The 26,802-nt window shown below is 39.3% G+C and overlaps 2 protein-coding genes across 6 annotated transcripts; one reads left to right on the forward strand and one right to left on the reverse strand.

Annotated features, from left to right (window-relative positions):
* Positions 1–11,249, reverse strand: LOC306830743 (von Willebrand factor A domain-containing protein 5A-like). Of its 4 annotated transcripts, none has more exons than XM_079354400.1 (21): positions 11,162–11,249; positions 10,467–10,507; positions 9,648–9,730; positions 8,873–9,075; positions 8,566–8,788; positions 7,802–7,968; positions 7,586–7,700; positions 7,285–7,460; positions 7,112–7,200; positions 6,857–7,001; positions 5,533–5,612; positions 5,322–5,436; positions 5,033–5,191; positions 4,852–4,955; positions 3,208–3,428; positions 2,840–2,890; positions 2,660–2,725; positions 1,862–1,930; positions 1,595–1,743; positions 1,081–1,204; positions 1–977 (listed from the first exon to the last, which is right to left on the reverse strand). In XM_079354400.1, the coding sequence occupies exons 3-21, from the start codon at positions 9,688–9,690 to the stop codon at positions 898–900; spliced, it is 2,379 nt and encodes a 792-aa protein (XP_079210526.1). In that variant the 5' UTR covers positions 9,691–9,730; positions 10,467–10,507; positions 11,162–11,249; the 3' UTR covers positions 1–897. The 4 variants fall into 4 exon arrangements, with proteins under 4 accessions (XP_079210526.1, XP_079210527.1, XP_079210525.1 ...); XM_079354401.1 differs by lacking the exon at positions 11,162–11,249 and adding an exon at positions 10,637–10,745; XM_079354399.1 differs by lacking the exon at positions 11,162–11,249 and adding an exon at positions 10,559–10,640.
* Positions 10,787–26,316, forward strand: vwa7 (von Willebrand factor A domain containing 7). 2 transcript variants are annotated; one of them, XM_079354396.1, is made up of 18 exons: positions 10,787–10,852; positions 12,397–12,497; positions 13,145–13,424; positions 13,749–13,994; positions 14,804–14,900; positions 17,164–17,298; positions 17,410–17,605; positions 17,739–17,908; positions 19,224–19,336; positions 19,459–19,575; positions 19,933–20,148; positions 20,497–20,629; positions 20,827–20,979; positions 21,082–21,174; positions 21,288–21,568; positions 24,339–24,475; positions 24,614–24,773; positions 24,923–26,316. In XM_079354396.1, the coding sequence occupies exons 3-18, from the start codon at positions 13,179–13,181 to the stop codon at positions 25,475–25,477; spliced, it is 3,048 nt and encodes a 1,015-aa protein (XP_079210522.1). In that variant the 5' UTR covers positions 10,787–10,852; positions 12,397–12,497; positions 13,145–13,178; the 3' UTR covers positions 25,478–26,316. The 2 variants fall into 2 exon arrangements, with proteins under 2 accessions (XP_079210522.1, XP_079210523.1); XM_079354397.1 differs by lacking the exons at positions 10,787–10,852; positions 19,933–20,148 and having other exon boundaries at positions 12,120–12,497.
* Positions 26,317–26,802: the final 486 nt, after the last annotated feature.

Below are 26,802 nucleotides of genomic sequence, written 5' to 3' on the forward strand. Positions count from 1 at the left end.
AACACTTAGACCAATTGTATTTGATTATTTTGTATTTTTTATCACAACCCAAACAGATAATGTGCCCAGCCAATGAGAAAGTTTACAGCTTGCATAGAAGTACTGAAGTTACACATTTAACAAACTATAGGTCCAAAATAATCACTCTTGAGGTAAGGCTATGAACATTTTAGAAGTAAAGCGTGCACTTAAAACAAACACAAAAACGCCTCAGTAGTTATACAATGTTCACTTGGCTGTAGCACATAACAGACTCTCATCAGCGCCTCAGAAAAACATCACAGTAATGTGAAGGCTGAAACTTCACATTTCTTTATGTGTTACATTAACACTCACTGGACTTTATATTTATTTTCTCTATGCACGCTCTGTACGTTTTGTTTTTTAATATTCTTTATAGTTGACATTTTTAAATTCTATTTTATATATTAGTAATTGCTTCTCATATTTTATTTCATTTAACTATTTGTTATTTTAGCATTGTTTTTTTCCCCATACGCACCAATACACCAAGACAAATTCCTTGAATATGTAAAGGTTTTTGTCAATAACACCAATTTGAGTTTCCCTAACAATACACCGATTGACTAATCATGCTTATAAACATTGTCCTGTGACAGGTTAGCACATTGTAACGAAAAGATATCCTTGGTATGTTGTACTTGCTTTGTAGTACTGGTCACAGTTCTAGTCTCAGTTTAGTTAATGACATCCTCGCAAGGATTGCAATAAGAAGAAGAATATTGGCAAAAGTAAGAGGACCAGCAGCTGAGCTGTACAGCCTCTTGAAAAAGAAGCATATCAAGTGCATATTGCATAGTGCAAAGATATAACAGTGCCATATTAATGGAGTTCAGGCTGTAAGATCGTATAAATCCGTATGTGGATCAGAAAGCCTCAGAGGCCCAGAGCTTCTTTCTGCACTTTACAACCCAACAGTGCATTTCCAGCATCCATGCACTCTTCCACAGCTGATGCTGAAAGAAAAAACAAACACTTCAATTTAGATAACTTAATGTGGTCCAGCAGCAATGTTTAACGAGCAGCCAGTTACACTAAACTCTTTATTTCACTTATTACCGTTCTGTGCACGGAGCCATGACACAGCCTTTATAGCCAGAAGCTCCCACTCTTCCTGAACTTTAATCTTGAAACCATGAAGCCAGATCAAAGAGAGAATGGTGGCCCATACTTCCTGGTTCATCTGATTCAATAGACCGGGACAAAGAAGACAGAACAGAAAGGAGGAAAAAAAAGTGTACGTTGATGATAGCATACTGCTAGATGGTTTTGAACAAAATAAAATTAATACTTCCAAACTAATTTTTTAATTTGTAATGCAAATTGTGCAGCCACGTGGTTTCTGTGTATGTGGCATCAAAGTGGGTGCTGAAGGACCTGAAAACCTTTCGTATTTTGGTTCCTAACTCCTTATCAGTTTTCTTGTACAGGTGTGTAGCTGATTTGCCAATGCTCTTTTTTATTTCTTGTTTTATATTTGATCACCTCTGCTTGCTTCATACGTATGTCAGAAAATGTGCTTTCAGCTTAATCCCTTCATTAATATAAACATTTCTTTATGACAGTTACACACCGATGCAGGCTTTAGCTCTTCCACCTCTTTACTGGTCTTGCCCAGTGCTGCAGCCAGAGCTGGTCCTAGGTCCCAGCAGCCAGACGCCTTCTGGAGGGAGACCAACTGAAGCAAAGGGTCCATGGGGGGCTGACTGGGCATGCATTGTTCTGTTAAGAAAATCAACATGCAAAGAAGCAACACTCAATAACAAAGTTAATCAGACTAACATAAAATCCCAGTTTTCTATAGCTATGGAGAGTGAACAGAGCTGCAGACATCTTTTACCTTTTTGAGGTTTGCTACGCCCCATTGACTTTAATTTAGGGAACAGCCCTCGACTCTTCTTCTTGCATTCTGTTGAGAGAGTTGAATAATCTCACAAATCCCTAACATTTGTCATTTTGTTGTCATATGCCTTCATTTTAATAAACAGTCCTCAAGCATCACTCTGCCCCAAACAGAGCAACTCTCCAGAATCTGAAAATGCAGGTTCAGAGTTGTTACAGAGTAAATGGTGGTCAAATCGCTGTAGTTTTCCATATCAGGAAAGATGATACATTCATTTGGGATAAATATTCTAAAAAAAGCCTGAAACCTGTTTCACTGACAGTCAGACCCATCAAGTAACAGTTGAGATTTGGAGAGAGTCTGTGCTGTTTAAGGGAACAAAACAGATTTTGCTGTGAGACCATACCTTAGTTGACATTGTTTATTCTTTAAATACCCATTTTTATCTTTTTTTTCATCCATTGAGTGAGGGAACAGACTGTATAATGAAAATGTGGCTTTTTGATTTTATGAATAAACACAAAATGACTTTAAAACTTTATTTTATGGTAACTTTAAAAATAGTAAGAGCAGTACGTCACCCCCTATGTCAGGCTATTATACGTGTAGCCCATTCTGAAGATTAACAAAGCAAACAAAAGGGAAAACAACTACTACACCTTGTGGTTTTTCACGTTAAAGCTGCAATAATTGATGAAGGGGATTTAGCCCCAGTAATTGTTGATACTTTGTTTAGATATATTTAAACTTATGAAATCCCTTTTTGTTTTTAACTGCATTCAGCTTTTGACTCACCGTCATTGTTTAAAGAAAGATCACATGACATTGGAATTGATGGAGGCATTGCACAGGCCATCATTCCTTTGAGATAAAATAACAACTTGAGGTCAGGAAATAATAATAAAGTCGAATTACCAAAGAAGAAATGTGACATTTGACTTTAGAAGATATATATCTTTTGAGGTTTTTACTTACTAGGAGCACCACGAAACATGGGAGATCCTGACATACCAAAGGAACTCAACACTAAGAAAAAAATGAGAGAGCATTGGGATTTGTCATGAAATCATAAAATGCTTGTACTAGTGCTGGTTCTTATGTTCACATGCTATTAAAACACTGATTTGCAGATTTGTAGACACATAATGGATTACTGCTAGGTCTTTGTCGATAATATAACAAAGAGTCAAGTCATTTACCTGTGCTTTTTTTAACACAATATAACAAAGAGCTCTTTGGTAAATTGTCTCAAGTTAATATTTGTTATGAAACACTTGGGTAAAGTCTTGAATAGACTCTCCTTCATGATAACTTATAAAATATAGAATATTTGAAAGACTCACTGGGTGTTGGAATATTTCTGCGCACCAGAGGTCCTTGTATCGCCTTGCCATCGCCTTTGTTGACAGCGATAAAGGCCGTGAAGGCACTGCTCACTCCAGATTGCACACTGAGCTCCACCACCTTCTTCTTCACACTTTCATCCTGCTTTTCTTTGGACTCTCTGTCTTCCATCTCCAGGGAGCGAATCAGAGTCTGAGCAGCCAACTTGTGGACTGTTAGTCTGAAGTTGAGAAAGAGAGGAAAAACATTTGTATGCAGACCTGGAATATTGCAATTAACCTTTTAACCTGTGGAGCCCCTAAATCCCCAAAAGCAAAATAAAAAAAACATACTGTACTGTATATATTGTGTGCACAAGTTAATATCAGCAAGTTACTTTAGTTTGAGTACAATGAAGATAAGAACTTAATAATGCATGTTTTTGGGGGGACCTTTCAAGATGGTTTAATTGAACATATCGCATTGCATCTTGACACTTTATTCTTTTGTTGACACTGTATCTTTGGTTACATTTTTTGTATAGTCGTTCATTTAATGCTATGTGTGCCTTTGAATTCCCCCCCTGGGGACAAATATAGTTTTTTAAATTGAATTGAACGTATCATTTTAAAACTTAATTCCACTTTCAAAAGGCCCACTCTTATTGTTTACAGTTTGGTAGGGCATACACAGAATGCAATTTCTTAGGGGGAAAAGAGTCAGTGAAACATAAACAGCGCAGAACTGTTTGTCATCTCACCTGTGCACCGACACGAGTGGCCGCACATTCATTAGCTCTGTCCCGGTCATACTCGTCTTGATGTGTTAATAAACATGAGTCTAATGTTAATTGCACAGGTTTAATCTGTAATTATGTTTACTCTTCGTCACGTAGGGGGCTTCTTAATCTCGTTGGGGATTATTGTATAGAGAAGGGAGGGGGACAGCGGTTGTATATTGTAACTAATGTCTTGTGTGCTACATGTCTTGTATACTGCTACTGAATGCATCAATGAAGTATCTATCTATCTATCTATCTATCTATCTATCTATCTATCTATCTATCTACCTACCTACCTACCTACCTACCTACAGGAACTGTGGCAGGTCGACATTTTATTCACTGAAAGTAAAGTCATGTGCAGTGTTCTAACATCAGAGGTTGCAAATGGCTGTGTGTGCTGCAGCCTTCAGGTGGCAGCAGAGAGTTTAAAAAACCCTACCAGAAAAGCTTTATGTACGCAGTGCACATCAACTGTGGAAAACAGGTACTGTTAAATTGGACAAAAAAAATGTGGGCAGCTTTGCACTATTTATTGCTTGGGTTTGTGTACGTGTGTGAATGTATTTATTTATTTATTTATACTTAAAAATACCTCTCCATTTGATTAGAACATAATTGGGAATAAAAACACACTGTTTTTGTCGTGTTTGAACAGATAAAGTTTTACGTTACTTAACCACAATTGAGGTTGAGTTTTTGGAAATCTTTTGTCAGTATGACCAACCTATGTTCTACTTTTATTGTGAGTCACTGTAGTTCCCCTTTTGCTGCTAATTTCCTTTTACCCAGACGTGATGTTTGTTCATCACCTGAATAATCACATCAACATTTTGAGTCTAAGGACACATTTATGTACGTTATGAAAATGATCTCTTTTTACCCAGTGTCTTCTGCTGGTTTCAGACTGAATTGAAACTGGTTCTGAGAGGGATGACCTGCCAGGCTGTACTTCACTGTCACACAGCCCTCTGCTTCTTCTGAAATCTGAGAAGTATTACAGTTTTACAAACCTTATTGGAAAAAAGAACAGTTATTTTTAAAATGAAATGGTTGCCTCCTACCTGTCCAGTGAGTTGGGCATAAAGCAGTGACCTTTGACCCTGGAAAACAGCTGTGATTGGTGGGGAGAGGACAGTGACACACAAATCCTTTGGCAAATCCCAGGTGACTGAGATGTCTATCACAGCCGGTTGGAGAGCATATCGCAGTGACTGCATCACCTTGTCAGGAAAAATCCATTAAAACAATCCATTAAGTCATTCACTTGAAACCACACTTTCTATCTAAATATACTGTATCTTTTATTCCATGCTTAACTTGACAGCTTTTTGTGTCTAATGTTTATCTTACTTTGGGTTGCAACCTGTCAGTCCCTGTGATGAACTGAGCATGACCTCCTCCTTCCTTGGCCAACCCATTGATAAGAGCAGAGCTTGCCCCTTCTCCAATACCAAAAGAGAAACATCTACAATGCAGACGTTTTGTTATTAGCACATAGCAGGAGAGCATGGGATGTATTCTGTTGACTGTATGAGTGTTGATAATGTTGCTGTGGTTTCACCTGTGTGAATGTGAATTCTTCTTCACCAGATCTATGACTTGTTTGGTGTTCCCCACTTCTCCGTCAGTAAAGACAAACAGCTAGTCAAGAGAGTTTACATGTCACTTAAAGTTACATTTCATTATAGCAAGAAACATGCAGCTATTGTCCAAGTCATTAAAAACATTCTCTGAGAGCTGCCTAAAAGCCTAGTTTATGCTTCTGCATTGCGTCGACGCCTTGCCCTCGGCGCAGACCCGACGCCGTCGTTGAGCATTCGTAGATAGATAGATAGATAGATAGATAGATAGATAGATAGATAGATAGATAGATAGATAGATAGATAGATAGATAGATAGATAGATAGATAGATAGATAGATAGATAGATAGATAGATAGATAGATAGATAGATAGATAGATAGATAGTTTATTGATCCCGAGGGAAATTCAAGGCATCCAGTAGCAGTATACAGGCAGGACACAAGACATTAGTTACAACGTAGTAACTAATGTCAACGTAGTTCTGCGTCGAGGGAACACGTTGCTCCGCAATTCACCGCCAAGCCGCTGGGGGGCAGTGGTGATGAAGGAGACCATTGTGGAGGTGGTCTGTCCGACAACTAAACCAATCGAGGCTGAAAGCGGGTAAATTTAACACACTTGTTAGCTCACTGAGGAAACTGGATGAAAAAATGCACTTTTGCTACTTTTGATTTTCTTTACCGTACACAGACTTTTAATATTGCCGTTGTGACCGGAAAAGAAACTGCCAGAAATGACGTTCAGAGTGGACCAATCAAAGACCTTGCAGTTCACATCAATGCGACGCATAGTCAGGATTTTTTGGAGGTGCACGTAGTGCCACTGCGTAGGATCTGCATAGGGGTCCACGTTGACCGTGTAGCGACGGCGTTGATGGTATAAATTAGGCTTTAGATGCTATAACTAGAGCTGTGTCCAGACTTTTGGACTGGGCTGGCCCAACTGGGAAACAAGCCCCACCTCTGGAAAGGGAAATAACCAATCAGAGTTAAGGATTTTGGGGCAGCACCTATTGTGGCCAATAAGATTTCAAGTGGGGCCCATGTCGCCCCTGGCTGTAAGAAAAGTGTTTTTTGTGTGTGTTTTATTCAGTGCAAAGAAACAAGGCATGGAAAGAGCTAACTTTAAACAAACCAGTTAGTTCAAAGTTATGACTAAATGGTATGTTACTGTCACTGGCAAGTGATGTTAGACTTGTTTAATATGTGTGTGTGGATGTGAATCTGTGTGTGTGTGTGTGTGTGTGTGTGTGTGTGTGTGTGTGTGTGTGTGTGTGTGTGTGTGTGTAAATGAGTATATTACTTGTCTTGGTTGATTTTGGATGCAAGGCTGGTTGTAAATATGTTTCAGGGGCTCAAGGATCTCTGTTCCTCCCAGATTAGCCCCCATCTCCCCAACTTTCTTTAAGGCAGTTTCCATGGTCGTTTGGCTGTACTCCACACTCTTGCTGTCATCACATCAATACAAAAATACATTGCCGGAGCACACACAACATGTGAACACATTACCATCAAAGACAGAAAAAAAACTTGGACTGACTTTGAGGGAGGGACTTACGGGAAGATGTGTTCAAAACAGGACCCAAAACTGTAAATGTTGAAGTAGCAGCCCATTGGTAAACTCTTTAAGAGGAGGAGAAGAGTATCCTAAGGGGAAAGAACAATGACAATAAAGGCCATTGTGTGAGCAAACGACCTGATAATATTTTATGACCAAATATACATCAATACCCTGGCACTGCCAATGCGAGTCTGAGGATTCTCTCTGTTGGTTGAACGTGCATCCATGCTGCCAGATCGATCCAATAAGAACACAAACTCTCCACATGAAGCAACTGAAGACATCACAGCCTGGGGGAACTCAGGGTACAGACTCAGCATCACTACTGGATCACCCATGAGAGTGCCTAAGATACATCAAATGACATAACTCTGACTATTTCACTATTTATTCCAGCATTTGTAACGTATCTGATTGAGGGTTATGATAGCAATCTTTGTACTTTATTTTAAATTAACAATCTGCACTGACCAGGTTTGGCAGAGGCCTGTCCTGTCTCCACCACAGCAGTAGGTTTGTGGGCATCTTTGTAATAAATCAGCAGTTCAACATCCCTGTCAAACTTGTGCCCGGCAGCCAACTTAACCTGTACACCACAATATACATTTATAAACATAAAAAATATAATAACTTCTTTTCTATCCTTAGGCTAAAGTAAGAATCACAACACATTAATGCTCTACCTACCGTGGCTTGGGTTTGCTCTGCGTTGAGATACTGAGGTGGATCAAGGGAACAGTTTGACTCTATTTTAGATACTGGACGGGGAGATGACACTCGGGCACAGAAAGCCAGGCTGTAGGGCACCAAAGAGGATGGAAGAGATGTCACTTGGACGTTGCCACCTCCACTTCCTTTGGACAGTTTAGAAATGATTAAGTTACTATATTAACAGCTAAAAGAAGTAAAACAGACTTATAGTCCACAGTCAGGCCTGCTGCTTTATTGGAAAGTCTTTGGCATAGATGTGCTTTAGACTTAATGTATTATTGCATTTTCATAGTGGCACAGCTGACAAGTAAAAATGACTTTACAGTAATTTTACAATAATGTGTTAACATAATAAAATGTGTTAAATAGCAAATAAGGAGGATAGAAATGTCAAAAAAGAAAGGACCAACCACTGGCCGAGGAAGACGTTGAGAGTTTAAATAATATCCTGATGAAGTCCACACTTGTGGTTATCTGATTAACTTAGCTTTTGAATTAGCAAGTTTAACATTTTATTTCAGACAGTGGGAGATTCTTTATGCAGCATTGGTTGACTATAATAAATTATGTATCAACTACAAAAGCTGAAAGAGCTGACGCAATGACCTTACTCGCTGCTTTCAAAATAACTGGACGCCTTTACTTACACACCCGTACTTCATGCTAGAAATCAATTAAACAATGAAATAAATGTAAACCTAGAATTAAAGTTTCTGACAAATGTTTGCTGACTTTCGTACCCTGAGGTTGGTAGCGAGGGTTAAGCACAGCTGGAAGACAGAACCTGAGCCCGTCATCAGCCTGCACAGTTAGCTCAGTGACATACTCCAGTCTGATTGAGGCACTCTCTCCTGGTGGGAGACTGCCTACACTCAGAGAGAATATATCCGGACTTTGTTCACTCTCCTCCAATAGAAAGGCTTGCTGACCGGAGCTCAAAGCATCATCATACTCCTCACGAGCCTAGGGAACAGATTAAGCATGCAAGTTAAATTGTGTTAACTGTAAATCATGTCGTAATTGGCTAACCCTTCCTGTGTAACTTACCTTCTGTTTCTCCTTCACTTCAGCTACTATCTCTGTCTGTCCAATCTTAGCACTGAAATGACAGACAGCAGCATCTCCAGGCAGAGGGAAAACAAAAACAGCCTCTATCGGTTTGTCTTCTTTGTTCTCATAGCTTAGAGTGGAGACCACTGTAGCCACATGGTCCCTCACCTCCAGCTCCACCTCCACACTCTTCAGAGGAACTGGCCAAGAAACAGAAGGAAACACAATGAACACACACTAAGACAAATGCAGCTTTGTTCGTGAGGATATTGACCAGTTGTTGATAATGCTAAATGTTATTCCTTCATAGTTCGTTGTAATCCCTAAAAATGTTTAATTCAAAGTCTCTTCTTGACACAGAATACACAGTATATATCTCTATAACCACAACAAAGATCTCTATAACCACAATCTTTCTTGCACATCAAGATGTGCAGATGACTGTTTGGTCATGAACCTGGATTTGGTCAACATTTATGACTGTTGAAAGGATTTTTTTTCTTGCACTATACAAATAAAGACTGATTGATAAACAGGAAGAACAGGCACACACTCATTATTCATCTACAGAAGGAAACAAAACATACAACTGATGAAAACAGAATAAACAGCAAAGAGATGTATTAGATACTAATTCTTTAGTGTAGTAATCAGTCTAAGGTTATTACATACTCATTTCTTTAAACAATCAGACTAAGGACAGGTGTACAGGTCATTCTGTTTGTATAGGTTCAACTCAAATTATATATGAAATGAATTCCAAGGTCTCTACCTGGTTCGTTTTTCACCGTAAGCAGACCACAACAGTTCACCATGATTCCTGTTATCAGGTTACTTGCTTACAGCAATTTATTGCTGTAAAAAGAGGACACAAAATATACATTGTATACTTTAGTATAATGACTAGTAAAAGCAAACAACTAATAAAACTGAAACATTTTCTAAAATAATGTAGTAAATACATTCAATAAAGATATCCTGTTCAGGATACTTACAACAAATATATGCTGGCACCAGTCACAAACGTTATATTGTAAACTTATTTAAGTGATTGTTTTGTTTATATATACAAAACTATGTAATATCAATGAAGAGGCTGCAGAAAACGTTGATCTGTAGGGATGGCAGATAAACTCAGCGACACTGAACTAAAAGCAGAACAATATAAAGTCAATCAGGTTTGTCAGGTTATCAGGAAGTTCTTCCTTTATTTTTTCGATGACGTGTTTATTTCTCCACCGGGAAGCTTGCCATAACTCTCGACTTATGACATATTATCTGTGTTTTGATCATAATATATTCCTTTCTGGCCAATTTTTGCTGTCAACTTCATTACCCATCGGTCTGCCCTTGAAGAGATAGGCACCTATTTTTTTTAAATTACCTTTTTCCTGATTCAAATAGAGTCATTAGGCTGTAATTTATCGACTGTAATGCCATCTTCGTTATTCTTCAGAGCTGGGACTTTCGGCTATCTAAATAAAACTGTAGCCTGACATCCTGAACACTACACTTTGAGGTGTTATAGCCTAAAACACAATCAACTGATTATTCGACTTAAGATCGCAATCACGAAACATAATGCACCTACCTCTGTGAAGAGAAAGTAGGCCTACCTTGCAGTCTATGATCCTGCACAGAAAATTCACAAAAAGTAAATCGTCATTTATTGAGGCAATCCACCTCAGATAAACTTGAGGCACGCCTACAGGTTGTCACGTTATACAGAAGTGTACTGACGTATCAGTTTGTTCAACCCACCCGACACTGACTCTTAAGTAAAAAATGTTGTTTTGATCTCAGCTGTTTTGGCGGACCTGTAGCCGGAAGTGTTCGTACTTCAACCCAGACACACGTACATCTAGATAACAGTGAGCACTACGTTGAGCACTACTGTCAAGTAAGCCGGCTTCCGCTACAGCAGCGTCAAGTGAGCCGGCGTTTGTTTTGTGCTGCGCATTGTTTAGCGACCTTACGGTAAACAATGAGCAAGTCAAGCGGATTCATGTAAAACTTGACTGAAAGTAAACCTTACAAAATAAAAGCCCAGGAAAGATGGACAGACGGACAGGCAGTTAGATAGATAGGTTTGCAGATAATTTCAGTGGATATGAATCCTAGACATGGTCCTTGAGTGTCATCATACAGATGGGACAATTATACTGTATACATTTGGAGTAACACTGTCAGCACTGAACTTAAGCTATGGCACTGCCATCACCTAAAAGTCCAGTTTAAACTTTTTAACATGCACTCCACCTGATCCAATATAATTCGTTACATCACTTTTCAAAAATCGTTTCAATGAGGTAATCTCGCGGGGCATGGACGAGTTTTGGACGAGTTTCTTTTTATTATCCCTTTCGTCTTCGTCTCTGGCGGTTGGTAAACAATAAATTAATGCATTTCCGCCACCAACTAGTAGCCTATGGAGTGTCAGAATATCTAATGAGTCTTCCATTATTTTAGTCCACTACTTTACTTTATATTAAAATAATAATAATAATAATAATAATAAATATGATATTGTCTCAATCTACTTAGTTTGGGTTAGGGTCCTCCCACAGCTTTGACTAACTTTTTTAAAATCTCTGATTAATAACGCTCCTTTCTCCTGTTCACTCCAGGGAAACTACAAAAACTATTAAGTTCAGTATGAAAACTATTTAAAAAAATAATAATTAAATTAATTATACTTAAAGGAGATTTTACACAAAAGATTTTTTGTAGCTGATTAGTTAGATTGGACAGCTATATGGTTTTTACCGCAAAAAAAAAAAAAAAGTATTCTGAGAAAGCACAAGAACCTAGCTTTTGCTGGAGATGCAAAATAATTTTGAGGTCATGATAGCACAACTAAACAGGAAACATGCTCTAACCTCACCTGCAGCGTGCTTACAGTAAATGTTGAGTTTAGCAGAACAGTTCCCACGTTTCTCTGCTCAAATTCAGGAGAGGTTCCCATGCAAACACAGGCATTAAGTTAGACTGAAAAACCTGCTTAACTTTTCTCTGGTAAACCAAGGAATAGAACATAGGCAAAACGTGTTCTGCATCAAAACTGTTTTTGTGTTTTTAATTATTTCAGTGGTTACCTGGATTAAGAAATGTGATAACTAGGAAGCAGTTTTAGGGTTTACAGTTCTAAAGAGCAATGTTTTTTTTCTTGTAAGGAATAGAATTAGTGATAGATGGAGGGCAGGGGGTGGGGAAAGGCCTCAGTTGAACAGTCGGACTGGTAATATATGCGGCCCTATTGTGGTGAATCAATGCACCGTGCAATAATGGGGGCTAAGGAGGTGGGTAAGGCTGTAGGGGAGCCATGGTGAGATGTCTTTTGCCTCATGGTGTAACCCCTCACCACCAAATGAACTCAAGAACAGCCGTTGTCAGCTTAACTCTCAAACAAAGTGCCTCATTCATATCTGACTTGTTATTTTGCTTATACCAAGAAGCTGGGAAGAGACAAACGTCCAAGGGCAAGCCAAAGTGAAGACTCAACAACTTTATTTCACTGACAGGAATGCTAATATTGGGCCCAGTTACTGCTGCTCAGTGTCTACTCCATGCTGGGGTTTTTAAAAACAAAACAGACGTTTTGAGTTGAGCCGGACAAACTAAGGTGAGAACATTTTTACTCTGTGAAATATCTGAGCACATGTTTAAGCAGTTTTTTTGTGTGTGGTTGACTAGTTGATATGAAGCAGTTTGTCTAATAATTAAAATAGTTTGGTTAAAATAACAACCCACTAAAAAAGGAAGATTGCGCTAGTTTTTAAAGTTTAGTCTTGTGAAAAACATGATTTGCAATTAAGTTGACATAAATGCTCTGTTAGGAAGTTTAACTCCTGTGCAGATAAGAGCTCCAGATGACATTATATTTGCAATGCAAAACTTCTTTACAGGTTTCTACATTAAGTTAAACAAAGTGAAAGTAGTTCAAATAGAAATACCAGAAAGTGTTTGAGTACATTGCACTTCTTCTGCAGGACAAGTAAAAGGAAGAGTCATTGTGCTCTCAGTTTAAGAGACAACGGCAATCAATTAAAACTGATTTGCTAAATGGAAATGGTGGCATGAGGGAAGGGAGCAGTATTTCATAAGTGGTCTCCTTGGCTCCAACAGCAAAATTAAAAAATAGAATCCAAAATAATACAAGTTGATATTTCTTATTTACTTTTCAGAGGTACAGTATCTTACAACACATCTGTTGTTGCTCTGTGTCACCTGTATGTGTCAATGTATTAACAGTTGTTTTATTTACTGCAGGTAGGATGTGACCCACTAATCATATCGCAAGGACATGATCACCCAGGAAGGAAAAATTTGGAAAGGGATAGGAAGACAGATGCACAGGTTTATTCTCGCCTACCTTCTCTTCATGGCTTTACCGTGCACTGGCTTCCTCCCCAACTATTGGTCAAGAGTGTTAACGCTATCCTGGGACTCGCATACCCATCAATACATCACTGAGCAGGCCATTTTCAATGTCACCATGGAGACTCTAAGGGACATAAAGAAACACCAAGAAAACCACATCGAGAATCAGGTGAGCTGTTTGAAGCAGCCAAGTATTTACTATATATTCAGTAGGCTATGAAAGTAGTGATTTGCCTTGGTTGATATATTTAATATATCTATGTATAATGTATGTCAGATTTCACTTACTTATAGGTGGCATTGAGCCTCACTGGTGGCTAATAATGTATACTTTCACACAGAAGTTAATGAGACCTTTATGAGTTCACAACTATTCTTTTCTTATTGTTTTTATAAAAAAAACAGGTCAATCAACTTTGTTGTACTGTGTTTCAGCACAGAACTCCATTTCTTTTCAATAATTGATGCTGGACATAATTGTGGGCTTTCACAGCATTCCTCCCAGACCGGACTGGGCCGAGGCTTCTGGAGAGCTGTGGGAGAGGTGGTGAAATCCAATGCAGCGATGGACTTCCTGAGCTCCACCAGGGCGGACCCAATATACCACTTTGATTCAGAACATGTGGACAGCGCCATTGTGATGTTACGGCAGTTCTGGGCCCAGACTCTGCTCTCAGTGAGGGCCAAAAAGTACCAAAGTGCTCATCACAGCTTAGGCCAGCTACTTCACTCCCTACAGGTACAGTACCAATGGCACTATTAGACAAATACATTAAAAAGGAACATGAAATAAATGCGATATAACTTGGGCTGTCAGCATTAACTAGTTAATCACGATTAATCACAATTAATTGCATGCAGCCTCTGTAGCATCTGATGGAAAAGAACAACACTTATTCTATGCCTTTGAATGTCTCATTTCATTTAAAAAAACCTTTTAGTCAGCTGACGACATACAACTAATATATGACATTATCGTTTATCGTTTTTTAAAGCTGTTTTCATTTAGATTAGGATCCATAAGAAGTTCTCATTTTCCGTGGTTAAATTAATGACATAACCGTCAAGCTACATCTGGTAGCTTGACGGCTATTTCGAAATAAATGCAACTTGAATTCAAACAGCAAGTAAAATACTCTCACCTAAACATAGTAGCCTACATGAATTAAAAATAAAAGCCTTTCTATTTCTGTTTTTAGATGTAAAATAAATGAATTTGAAACATACAATGAAGAATGCAATAAATCACAATTAACTATTTGCAATTAATCTAGATTTAAAAAATGGCCTTGTTTGACAGCCCTAGATATAACCAAGATATAACCACGTTAATCTTAATATATAGTACAATACTAAGAGAACTTTTAATGGCTATATTGTTAGATCCAGAAATCATTTAATATTTTAAACTGTTTTTGAAGAGTCAGAATATTTACTGATGAGGAAAGCAGTGCACAAAGACATGTAAATTGTAGATGTTTTTTAGTTGGAGCATCAATCCTTTTATGACTAAAAGAACAATGCTATGATTTTCTTTGTTTATGCCAGGACTTCTACAGTCACAGTAACTGGGTTGAGATGGGAAAGCAGTTCATCTACCTCCACCTTCTGCAGCCAGAGGAGCCTGCCATGCCTGTAGCAAATGGTAATAAATGTATTCACAACTGATTATTAAGTTGCAACAATTATTAAGGAATTGATTAATTATGGGGGCATGAAAGCTGTTTTAGACTGACACAGATACAGATTGACTATTATTATGCACATGACTATCATTATACACATTTTAGTGCAGGTAGTAAAATGTGTCAGCCAATAGTTTAAGTAATACTTACTGGTCTTGTTGCATTCTTGGTATTCACATGTTTGAAAATAATATGGCATGTGTAAAAGGTTCACATACATGCCCATGTACCTGTGCTTAAGGTGTTTTTGCTGGCTTGCGATTGATTGCTATTGACGGATGTTAAACTGACAAGCTAGAATAACATAAGCACTTGATAAGTGTGGACTATAAAGTTCCTCATAGCTCTTGGACCTTGTCTAATGCCATTTGGGTTGTCCGCTTCCTTGTAGCAGAAACAATATATTGTTCGTGGACCAAAATATGCAGTGTAAATATTCTATTGGTCCCTCTTTTTGAGTTATATTCTCTGATTTAGTATTTGCTTTACTACATGCTGTTCATACACTTTTTAGTGTGACATTATCAAGCTGCAGCCTAAAACAAGATTTCTTCAAAAATCACCAAATGTCATGAAACCATTTATAATAACAAAGATGTGTCAAAGAAGTTGAATTTAACAAGAGGCAGGGCCATCAGCATGAGCACAGATGATGAACACTTGCTTGGTCAATCAAACATTGTTTTCAATTAGACAATAGAATCACTTCTTTTTTCATATTTCATTTCCAATAATAGCAGCCTTAGCCATTTAGTAGGTTAGGTGAGAAAGTTTAAGGGTTGTCAATGCCTAATCCCCTTTGGGTGGTCACTCATCGTAGGCACTTGTAAGACCCACGACAGGCCTGCTCTCTGGGTTCCCTTTCTCTCTTTACAAGACCCAATTAACCAGGGGCGGTTGTGGATTAGTGGTGGAGTTATTTACCTCTCAGTCGAAAGATTCCTTCATGACAAAGCTTCTATGGACAAGACACCCTAAAATGCTCCTTGTGGCATATTTAGCATCGTGAATGTGGGAAATGAATGGGACTAGTTGATACTGATATGCACCTTCTATAGCGACCTTTGCCATCAGTGTGTGTATTAGTCACTGAATTTTGTTGAATGATGTAAAAGAGCTTTCAGTTGAAAAAGTTTTGTATCATTAACATTATAATACTTTACCTATAGGGTACTAAAATGGCTGGAGCTGCAGTCAATACAGCCTGTTAAGCCTGTTTAATGAAGGGAAACACAGAAACAAGTAGGTGCAGTCTGTGCAGCGATGTGTCACCTGTTGGTGTTGAGAAATCTACTATGAACATGCTTTTGTTATGCGTGTTCTGTTAAAGAGAATGTTGACCTAAATGCGGGCACACAGGAAGGACAAGTTGACTTAAGACTGAGCAATTCAAATAAAAGATCAGTCATTTGTCTGTGGTAAGACTGCTAGAACATAGGTCGACATGCATGTTACTGGGAACAGAAAGGAACCCCATACAACCACACCTAGCAACATGTATAACATGGAAACATAAAAAAAAACACAAGTGAAAATGGAAAGCTGGTGTGCAGCAGTCAGCCAGGTGACAATGCTGTTGTATAAATTATCCACAGAATATGTCATCAAACAATTCACTTTCTTATCTTTTCATAAATAGGGTAACATTTGTAATAAGCATCATCACTTTAGAGAGAAAGAGAAATCAAACTTAATAAATTCAAAATGAAAGCATGTTGTCTAAGATTTTGCTGTCATGAATAGTCGATTAATTTTTCAGCTGACTGGTAAATTGACAATACATAATAATGATAATAATAATTACCATTTTTACATGATCATTTAAATGTTTTAGCTATTTCTCAGCAGAAATGCCACACATTCCCTGGTGTATGGGCCAACTTCTCAAACTTTACAATCTGCTGTTTTAATAGATAAGCTTGAAAACCTTAAGCTTTAGGACAGTTAATCAGACTTTACTGTGTCAAACGCCAATGATTTAATGTTTTTTACGTTTATACCCAACATATGAGGGAAAAAGTGAATGTTGTGTAGTTGCTCTTCTCATTATTTTCAACATATGAACTGAATATGGAATTAAAGGTATCTAATCCTGAAAACATAGGTAATACCAGTTTTACAAGTATTTATCTTTCAAGACAAGGTTTGCTTGAGCAGTAATGATTTGTAGCTTTCGGACATTATAACAATCATTGACTTCACCCTATTATCTTATATCTACAGGCAACACTCCTACCTGTATGGAGTGCTTCAGTATAACTTGTCGAGGTAACCTTCTGCCAAGAATGACAAACATGCAGCAAAATTCTCAGCTGCTTACCACTGGCTACTTCAGCACCTTCCCCAGAAAGCCTCAGGGTGTGTCAATGCAACTTCAATTCCAACAGCTGCCAAAAACACACTTGAATAAAGTGTTTTTGGTGTGTACATTTAGAATGGCTTTTTACTTTTTTAAACTCACTTTTGCAGGTAAATGTAGTCATGGAGGAATATTGGATAGTAGTCGCTCTATGGGGGCCAAAGGGGGCATCAACAAGGACAGCACCTCACCTATATTCTCCCCTCACCATTTTCTCCATGTGGAAGCTGCCACTTTAGCTACTGAGGCTACTCTGAGTGTACTGAGAGACATCAGAGACACTGTCGGCCACAAAACCTTCCTAAAGTAAGTTTCAGCTGCTGTTTTTTATGTTAGGGAGAAAACAGTGGGCTCCAATGTTTTTCAACTCATTAAAGAACATTATTTATGACAAAGATATCTACAGCATCTTTGTTAACTTAAATATGTCCTTGGACAGGCTCTTCAGTGTGAAGCAGGTTCCTGCATTGGTATTTGTCATGGACACCACAGGAAGTATGTTTGATGAAATAACTGCCGCTCGCCTAAGGGTTCATTCTATCATCCAGAGCAGAGCCCACAGCACTAAACAGCCTGGTACTTTTCTCCTTGTGCCTTTCCATGACCCAGGTGAGTTGACCCAGGTCTTAATTACACATTCCTTGTCTAGTGCATGTGACCCAGGTCTTAGTCACACATCCCCTGTCTAGTGCCGGTCCTTTAAAGGTCTGCCATCAAAGCTGGAAACTATAGTCTCTTTTCTTTTACAGTAATAGAGGTTTTTACTATTGTCGAATAGTTTGTCATACATTTAGATGAACAGTAAGATTAACATTATAGTGATTGACATAATCCTAGAGTCTGGCCTATCTCTAAGGCTAAGGCTGTTTAAGACTGCACAGATGATGGAAGCAAAACGTACTAAAATGTTTCTCAACTAATCAGGGAACTGCATGTCTTTAGGGATTACTTTAGCTGCTACAGCATAAAACACCACAGGTGAACTGTCAGCAGTCTAGTTGCTAGTGGTAATCCTGGTTCCAGGTATTGAAAGGTTTTTGCGGAATGAAAATACATCTTTTTTATTAGCAGTTCATAAAAGTCTAAATTCAGCTTCCCTAAAGATAGTTTGATGTGTAATAGCCTATTTGGCAGGCAAGGATAGACTCTTGACTTGAACCCCATACAACAAATTACTGCAGATAACATTGACTATGAGATGAAATTCAACAACTCACGTGTAAACTGTTTGTGTTTACTCTTCTTTTGACATGAATTAGTTCTTAAAGAAAGAGTCCCCTAAAAAATGCTATCCTATCTCTGAACAAAGGTAACAAGGTAGCAGTCACTGTGCTAGTTTTCTGGCAACATCATCGCTATGTCTAGTTACTGCACTTAGCCAACATGGTCTAGTACACTTTTGAAAAAAAAGCAACAACAAAAAAACCCAATGTGATACAATGTATCACCAAGTAAGTGTTAGAGTTGCAATTGTTTAAAGCTAGGCTAACTGTTTGCTCCTCCCTTCAGTATTTAAGCTGAGTTAAGCAAAAATAAGTTAAACTACGCTTAAATTTAGTTAAAATAAGCTAAATTAGATTAATAATTTAATTTTTATTTGTAAAGGGACCATGTAGCCTACAATAATAATAAATGTTCCCATTTGATGTATTGCACCAGAGTTAGCTTAGAGCTAGTTTACATCTGCAGTCCCTCGACATTAGATAGGCTACCTGCTGTCATGGTGGTGTAATCTTTTGTCCTTTTTTAACTCTCAGCAATCTGTTGAAATATTCTGTGAGGCGTTTGGAAATTCAGCTTAGAAATCAATGTTAGCTTTGCATTTTAGTTTAATGGTTAGTATTCATATTATATAGATTGATCTGTTCACTAAGTTCTAAGCCTTTGCAAATCATGTAACTTTTCTATCTCCTGCATTGTGCAGAGGTTGGACCAGTGTTTGAGACTGATGATCCAGACAAGTTTATGACTTTTATGGAGAACTTGATGGCACTGGGAGGAGGTGATGAACCAGAGATGTGCTTCTCCGCTGTTCAGGTAAATTAGGTGCTGTCTCTTTCTAACAATGTGATCAGATATGTGTGAATGAGTAGTAGTAAAGTATGAAAATTACAAATAACATGTTGCAACTAATTACCCTAGCTGCTGTCTGTTTTCAGCTGGCTCTCACTCATAGTCCACCATTGTCAGAGATATATGTATTCACCGATGCTTCCCCTAAAGACGCCCGCTTGTTTGATGCAGTAAAGGCCCTTGCACTGGAGAAACAGAGCAAGGTATTTTTTTTTTTCTTTAAAAAAAAAAAAAAAGATTTAGCTCAAACTAGAGGTACATAAATATCTACAGTATGTTTCACAAAGGCAGTTTTAATGTGAATATTTCTTTCTAAGATGATCAGCAGACATACTGAATGTGCATTAAAATAATACCTGGAGATGTTCTGAAAACACACAGTCATGATTATTTGGGATATGAAAACATATTTTCATTCTCCAGCAATACGTTTTCTGAAATTAACTTACACACTGTTCGTGTCTCTCTTATCTTACAGCGAGGGAACTTAAGTGAAAAAACATTGTGTTGTAGCATACGTTTTGGAGTATTTGCCTTATGTTTGGCTGGTTTTGCCACAGGTTACATTCCTGCTTACTGAGGATCCCAACTTCTTAAAACAGAGTAGAGGAAGGAGGAAGAGGAGAAGAAGGATGAGCAGGGAACTTCTGTCTCCGGATCGTTTTTCTCTCTACTCTTCCCTGTCCTCTCTGTCAGGGGGACTGACGATATTCACTACCAACTCTGACATCTACAAAGTATCTGCCATAGTGGAGGATAATACAGCTGTTGACAAGGTTTGGCAATTTCATTTTTTAGTGGACAAATCTTATACGCTCTTAACGTGTCTTTGACTTTCACCAACTGCTTGTGGAAATGTCAATGTCATCGCTGGTAAAGGCTTCACCATAAGTTCATAAGCTAGGTTAAAGTTGATAAGAGCAATGAAAGACAAACAAGTATTCAAAGCAAAGGCCTGTAAAAAAAATAGCTATTAGGAAGGGAATGGTCCTTAAAAATGTAGGGTCTCCATGAATTAGAAATAAACGTGCATATTTATTACACAAGACGACGTGTAACCAGATTTTTGTTTGTATTCAGACACTTTGAAACTCAAAAAATGCCCCTTTTTTCTTCCCTCCCAGGTGACCCTCCTTCATGTGGAAACTGACCAAGAGCTTATGTCCTCCCATTCCTTCAGAGTTGACAGCTCAGTAAAAAACATCACACTGCATGTCACTGGCATTTTAACTGAATGTATTCTTACCAGCCCATCAGGTAATAAAGGACAGTTATAAACTATTGATTTACAAGCTGTTGATGACAGCTATAGCCAGGCATCATGTTTTTTTTATTTATTCTTGGAACTACTATCTTTGAATAGCTCTCAGGTCTTGTCAATACATTTCTCTGCCACTGCTATGCTTTGTATTTGAGTTATTCAAGTTCACTGTACATCTTCCTTCCTTTGCTAGACCAAAGCCAGTCTTTGTTGAGAGAGCAGAGACCTCTGGCTGAGTTGCAGCATTTTGAGGGTCTTTATCGCATCACCCTGCTTTCTCCTATACAACCAGGCCTGTGGAAACTGCAAGCTAAGAGTGACGGACACCTTACATTTAATGTAATAGGTAAAGAGGAAAACAATGTATGATATTGAGCAAGTTCAGTAAGAGATTTTGACCAGTACATTAGTTATTGAGAAGAGTCCAGATTTTTCTTTTTTTCTGTAGGTGACAGCAGTTTAGATTTCCTTTATTACTTTGCCACTGTAACCAATGAGACACATCCAGGTCTGTCCAGAATGGAGGGGAGTCCAGTGGCTGGTAAGGCATGGGTATTGTGATATTTCAATGTTATTGCATTAGTGATGTGTTAATCATTTAATCACTCGCTTTCCAGTCATTTTGCAAAACCAACTTTTTTCTTGTTTCCCGAGGTGTCCCTGCATTTCTGGTGCTGGCAGTGACTGGTGTTGTCCCAGAGGAGGAGGTGTCTTTCAGTCATGTGATGCTGCTGGGGGGTGAAGGAGAGAACATCCAGCAGGTGAAGCTGAACTCCTCCTCTTCATCATCGTTCTCTGTGGAAGAGCTGGTGGGATGGGTGGAGTCAGTCCCAAGAGTTCCCTTCAGTGTTCGACTATTGGGCCAAGACAGGAAAGGAAACAAGCTTGAGCGTGTTTCCACAGAGATGATCCATCCCACTCATGTCCAGATACAGGTAATCCTTCTGCATAGCAGGACATGACTGTTTTACATTACTTTGAAAATGTGTGAATTTTGAAAGTTATTTCAAAGGTATAGTAATGTGACGTACCAGAAAAACAGAAGAATAACATAAAAAAATAAACACAAAATCTAACATTTTATGTGATATGTGATTTTTAAAGAGTCTCTTCTTTGCAAATAACCCACTCTGGGATGCTTAACAGGCTTCATGGAAAGATATGCTACTGTCTACACAGGCCTTATTATTTTCAAAAATCAGTGTCTGCTGCTACCTTATTATTTCTTTAGTAGTAATGGAGCACCGTCATAGCCATCCACAAATGATGCTCAATTTTCCACGAGGCACACTTATCACTTATACTGAAAGTACATTACATACTTTAAAGAGGATTGTCTGCCCCACGTCATTTCATTATTTAGTTGTACCTGAAATCAACTGGTCCTATACTATCTCTCACGTTAGAGGTGGTTGCACTGGGAAGGAGGACCCAATTGCAGGTAAAAGACAAAGGTTTATTAAACAAAATCCAAAAACCATGAGGAGAAGAACAAAGTAAATCCAAGGAGCAAGGAGACGAAATGACAAAGGCTCAGAACACACATGAACTACAAAAGACAATGATCTGACAATATGAGGGAAGGAACACAGAGACTAAATAGACAAGGGGTAATCAGACACAGGTTTAAGACACATGAGACGTCGTTTCCTCGACAGCGTCACATGACGCGACATCAGCTGATCACGTTCAGCTGTCAATCAGCCGAACAGCTGTTTATGTCCACACAAACACGCACTGTATTATTTCTCATCAAACACACACAGTTACAGTGTTTAGTGTCTTTACCTGATAAAAAAAAACACCTGAAGAACAACCTGCAGTCTACTCATAACCAAAAGGACAGTTTCTACTGACTCAAAGATTTCATTTTGAATTGTCTATAATTATTTATTATTATTAAACAGTTTTGACTTAACCTAGCCTGTATTTAGACAACAAACTCTTTATTTTATGAACGGATATTTATGTGTCAGGATACTGAAAATGATTGATTAGAATCTAAATGATGAAACGTTCAGAAGATAAATAAGTGAGAATATAAAACGGACTCCTCTTCGTCAGACTCTTTTTAATCCCAGCTCATCACAGAGCGACTCTTTACAAACTCACTGATGTTCTTTATCTGTTTAAATGTCTGACGCTCCGTTTCGCGTCTTTTTAATGTCCGTCTTTTCTCCCGTATTAAACTCTGCTCATGTTGAGAAGTTTCACTGAAGTCTGATCCTGTGCAGCGTCCAATCAATGAGTGATATACGAGAAGGGGGCGTGTCTGTCAGTGAAAAGACTTCCGTGAAGTCAGCTCTCGTGTCTCCTCGGTCATCGCTCCTCGGATCAGCCTCCTCTCTCCTCGATCCACTATAAGAGCTTTGGGACGATCCTCAACATGGCGGCTTTGGAACTACTTCCATTACTTCCGTTTATTTTAGCCTTCAGTGTATTTCCCTGTGTCCTCCTATGTTACCTGAAAGTTTATTTCCTGTTTTGTGTTTTAAGTCTAGTCTTTGGTGTTTCCTGTTTTATCTTGTATATCTGGTTTTAGGTGGTGTCAGTGTTGGGTTTTACTTTGTACTTGTCCTCGAGTGTTCTGGGGTACATCCCAATTGTCTTATTTGCAGTCTCCTCGGTCCTCGGTCCTCGGCCGAACCGGAAGTAGTTCCAAAGCCCCATGTTGAGGATCGTCCCAAAGCTCTAATAGTGAATGGAGGAGAGAGGATCGAGGAGAGAGGAGAGCCGACTTCACGGAAGTCTTTGCACTGACAGACACGCCCCCTTCTCGTATATCACTCATTGATTGGACGCTGCACAGGATCAGACTTCAGTGAAACTTCTCAACATGAGCAGAGTTTAATACGGGAGAAAAGACGGACATTAAAAAGACGCTAAACGGAGCGTCGGACATTTAAACAGATGATGAACATCAGTGAGTTTGTAAAGAGTCGGCCTGTGATGAGCTGGGATTAAAAAGAGTCTGACGAAGAGGAGTCCGTTTTATATTCTCACTTATTTATCTTCTGAACGTTTCATCATTTAGATTCTAATCAATCATTTTCAGTATCCTGACACATAAATATTTGTGTTTATAAAATACAGAGTTCGTTGTCTAAATACAGGCTAGGTTAAGTCCAAACTGTTTAATAATAATAAATAACTATAGACAATTCAAAATGAAATCTTTGAGTCAGTAGAAACTGTCCTTTTGGTTATGAGTAGACTGCAGGTTGTTCTTCAGGTGTTTTTTTATCAGGTAAAGACACTAAACACTGTAACTGTGTGTGTTTGATGAGAAATAATACAGTGTGCATTTGTGTGGACATAAACAGCTGTTCGGCTGATTGACAGCTGAACGTGATCAGCTGATGTCGTGTCATGTGACGCTGTCAAGGAAACGACGTCTCATGTGTCTTAAAGCTGATTTCCTCGGTCCTCTCTCCTCGGCTTCGTTTCCTCCGTGCATCTCTGTTGGGTGGGACTAAGACGCAAGTGGAGGAGACAACTCGGAGGACACTCGGTGCAAATAAGGGACATGAGATTGAGCCTATGAAACATTAAAGCACACAAAGGAAACAATCAACACAGAAGGGAAACCAGAGAGGCAGGGAACACAGTAACATGGAAAAACACTAGGGAATAAATAAAACCGAACTCAACACTCTGAAATATAACCTAAACGAAACCAAACCATGACAGTCTCTTTCTCTTCAGGTGGTTTCTGTCCCTTGTCTAGTGCCTGGTCACAGCACAATGGTAGATTTTGATGTCTTGAACCACGGCCCTGCCCGACTTTTTAGTCTGACTGGAGATGATGACTATGGGTATTTTCAAAAGAAAGGACAGCACAGGTAGAGCTGAATAAACCTCAACACTCTTATCATGCCATTTCATTTTCTATTTGTCTTCAGTTGGCAATGATTTGCTGTATGATCGCAGTATCATAAAGAAACATTTCTTACTTTACATTTTAAGTTTCTCTCCCTCAGGTTCCATGTTGCAGAGCAAGGCTCTTTCCATGGTCAGGTGGAACTCCACACTCCTGCCACAGCTCAGGCAGGAGTTACTGTCACCCTTACACTTACTGTTCGTGCACATGACTCTCCAGACTTAAACTATGCAGTGGTATACTTGACTGTTGTCCCACCGGTGAGCATTAACTAAAGACTTTTTTAGTTTGAGTCCCCCTGTTCTATTTTAATTTCTGTTATGTTTGCTTACGATCAGACTATTCATTATTATGAAGTGGTTGTTGATTTTTTTGTATTCGAGTGACATCCTTTCTCTTTCACTTGTAGGACCTTGACACATCCCCACCATCCTGTTCTGCAGCACAGGTTTTGTCTACTTGTCTTAACATATGCAGTCAGTCAAATTGGAGTGTATCTCTGGTTGTGTCTGACAGAGGACGCTCTGGCCTTGCTGCCCTCCAGCTAAAGAAGGGTGACGGAATTCTTACTTTATTTCAAACCCCCCCACCTAGTGAGGATGGCACGGGTGAGGCAAAGCCCAGCTCAGACCAGCAACAGGCAGAAAAGAACAAAACAACCAGTGGAGGCCACCAACACCAGCACCACAAGGCCAGATTAGAGAAAGGAGACCCCACTTTGAATCTATCTGGATGGGCGCTGGGCTCATCTCAGCCACTGTGGTTGAGCTACACTTCAAGCTGCTGCTCTGCTCAGGCAGAGTTTCTGATTTGGGATACAGCTGGAAACATGAGACGTTGCCATCTAACATCTGGTCAGCAGAGACAACAAAGAGACATGAGCCCAAACATTATTAGCGCTGGACAGAAAACTCTCACAGGGGTTTTAATCTTGTTCTTTGGACCACTGTGTTGTGTACTTTAGGTTGATGGGATGAAAAATGTTTTGCATATCAAACTAATGTTTGTGTTGTTCAACCTAGCAACCTCCAAAATAGCGACACACAAAAACTGTTATTCTTCATTGGATGGTTATCACATTTTTTTTTTATCACATTTTTAATAAAAGTTGACGACCTGTGGCTTTGAGCTGGCGTAGGGCAGGGGTGAACCAGGGAGCAGTGTGATTGAAGGAGACTGAGCGTGTTTTCAGAGGAGCCATGGTCTGAAGGGCAGTGGAGAGACAGTTGTTATAGTGGGTCACCAAGTCAGAAGGGGAAGATGCTAGGGGAGGGCTGGGGTAGGAGCTGATCAGGGTGGAGAGATTTGTCGTGTTGATATGATTGATGTTTCTGAAGGAGATGGTCCGTTGTTCTTTGACTTTGTGAAGTTGGGTGTGAATGTCAAAAAGTACAGCTTTGTGGTCAGTAATGGGGAAGTCCATGATGTCAAGGTTGGTGGGGGTGATGTCAGTGCAGCAGATTAAGTCCAGTATGTGGCCTTTGTTATGAGTTGGGAGCTTTACATGTTGTGTGATTCCGAGACAGTCCAGGAGTGATGTGAAGTCGTTAGCTAAGGTGTTGGACGGATTGTCAATGTGTATGTTGAAATCGCCGAGGAGGATTACAGTGGGGGACATGGCACAAACAGATGTTAGTAGTGATGCAAATTCATTGAGGAACACGGTGGAGGGTTTTGGTGGCCTGTAGATGGTGACAATGATGGTGGGTTTTGGGCCTGTGATTTTTGCAGCTAAACATTCAAAGGAGGAATGGTGGGGGATAGTGACAGCAGTGACTTTGATGTTGTCGCGGTGAAGGAGAGCGAGACCTCCCCCCCTAACTGTGGCACGGGGTTTACTGATAAAGGAGAAGCCCGGTGGAACAGCCTCATTTAGCTGGGAAAAGTCGTTTGGCTGTTGCCAAGTCTCAGTGAGGCATAAAATGTCCAGTTTATGGTCAGCAATAAAGTCAGCGATCAGCAGAGCCTTGTTACTAAGGGATCTAATGTTCAGCAGACAGAGTTTCAGACAGGTGAGTGGTGTGTATGTGGTTGCTTTGAGCAGAGAAGACAGTAGGTTGTGATTGACAGGACGGGTAGTGCGGCGGGGGGGGGGCGGGGCTCAGTAGACCAAAAGGAGCGGATGTTTGTGTTGCTGTTGTGTTGACTGTACTGAAAGTTCCGTTGAGAGCCTTTGTGGATGTGTCGTTTGAGAATGTAGTGGTGTTGTGCAGTCTGTGGCGGAGCGGCCCTGGAGAAGGTCCGTAGATGTAACATCTCTGTTACTGTCGATAGGGCAATGGAGGGTGG

The sequence above is a fragment of the Symphodus melops genome (assembly GCF_947650265.1).
Source record: "Symphodus melops genome assembly, chromosome: 10".
Taxonomy (NCBI): Eukaryota; Metazoa; Chordata; class Actinopteri; order Labriformes; family Labridae; genus Symphodus; species Symphodus melops.

Coding starts and splice junctions, on each gene's coding strand:
- LOC306830743 (XM_079354400.1), bottom strand. CDS start 9,690: ATGGTGAACTGTTGTGGTCTGCTTACGGTGAAAAACGAACCAG. Junction 7,002..7,111: donor TGTTTTGAACACATCTTCCC/GTAAGTCCCTCC, acceptor ATGTGATGACAG/CAAGAGTGTGGAGTACAGCC. Junction 5,192..5,321: donor CTGACAGGTTGCAACCCAAA/GTAAGATAAACA, acceptor TTTCCTGACAAG/GTGATGCAGTCACTGCGATA.
- vwa7 (XM_079354396.1), top strand. CDS start 13,179: ATGATCACCCAGGAAGGAAAAATTTGGAAAGGGATAGGAAGACAGATG. Junction 17,299..17,409: donor CTTCCCCAGAAAGCCTCAGG/GTGTGTCAATGC, acceptor TCACTTTTGCAG/GTAAATGTAGTCATGGAGGA. Junction 21,569..24,338: donor CCACTCATGTCCAGATACAG/GTAATCCTTCTG, acceptor CTTTCTCTTCAG/GTGGTTTCTGTCCCTTGTCT.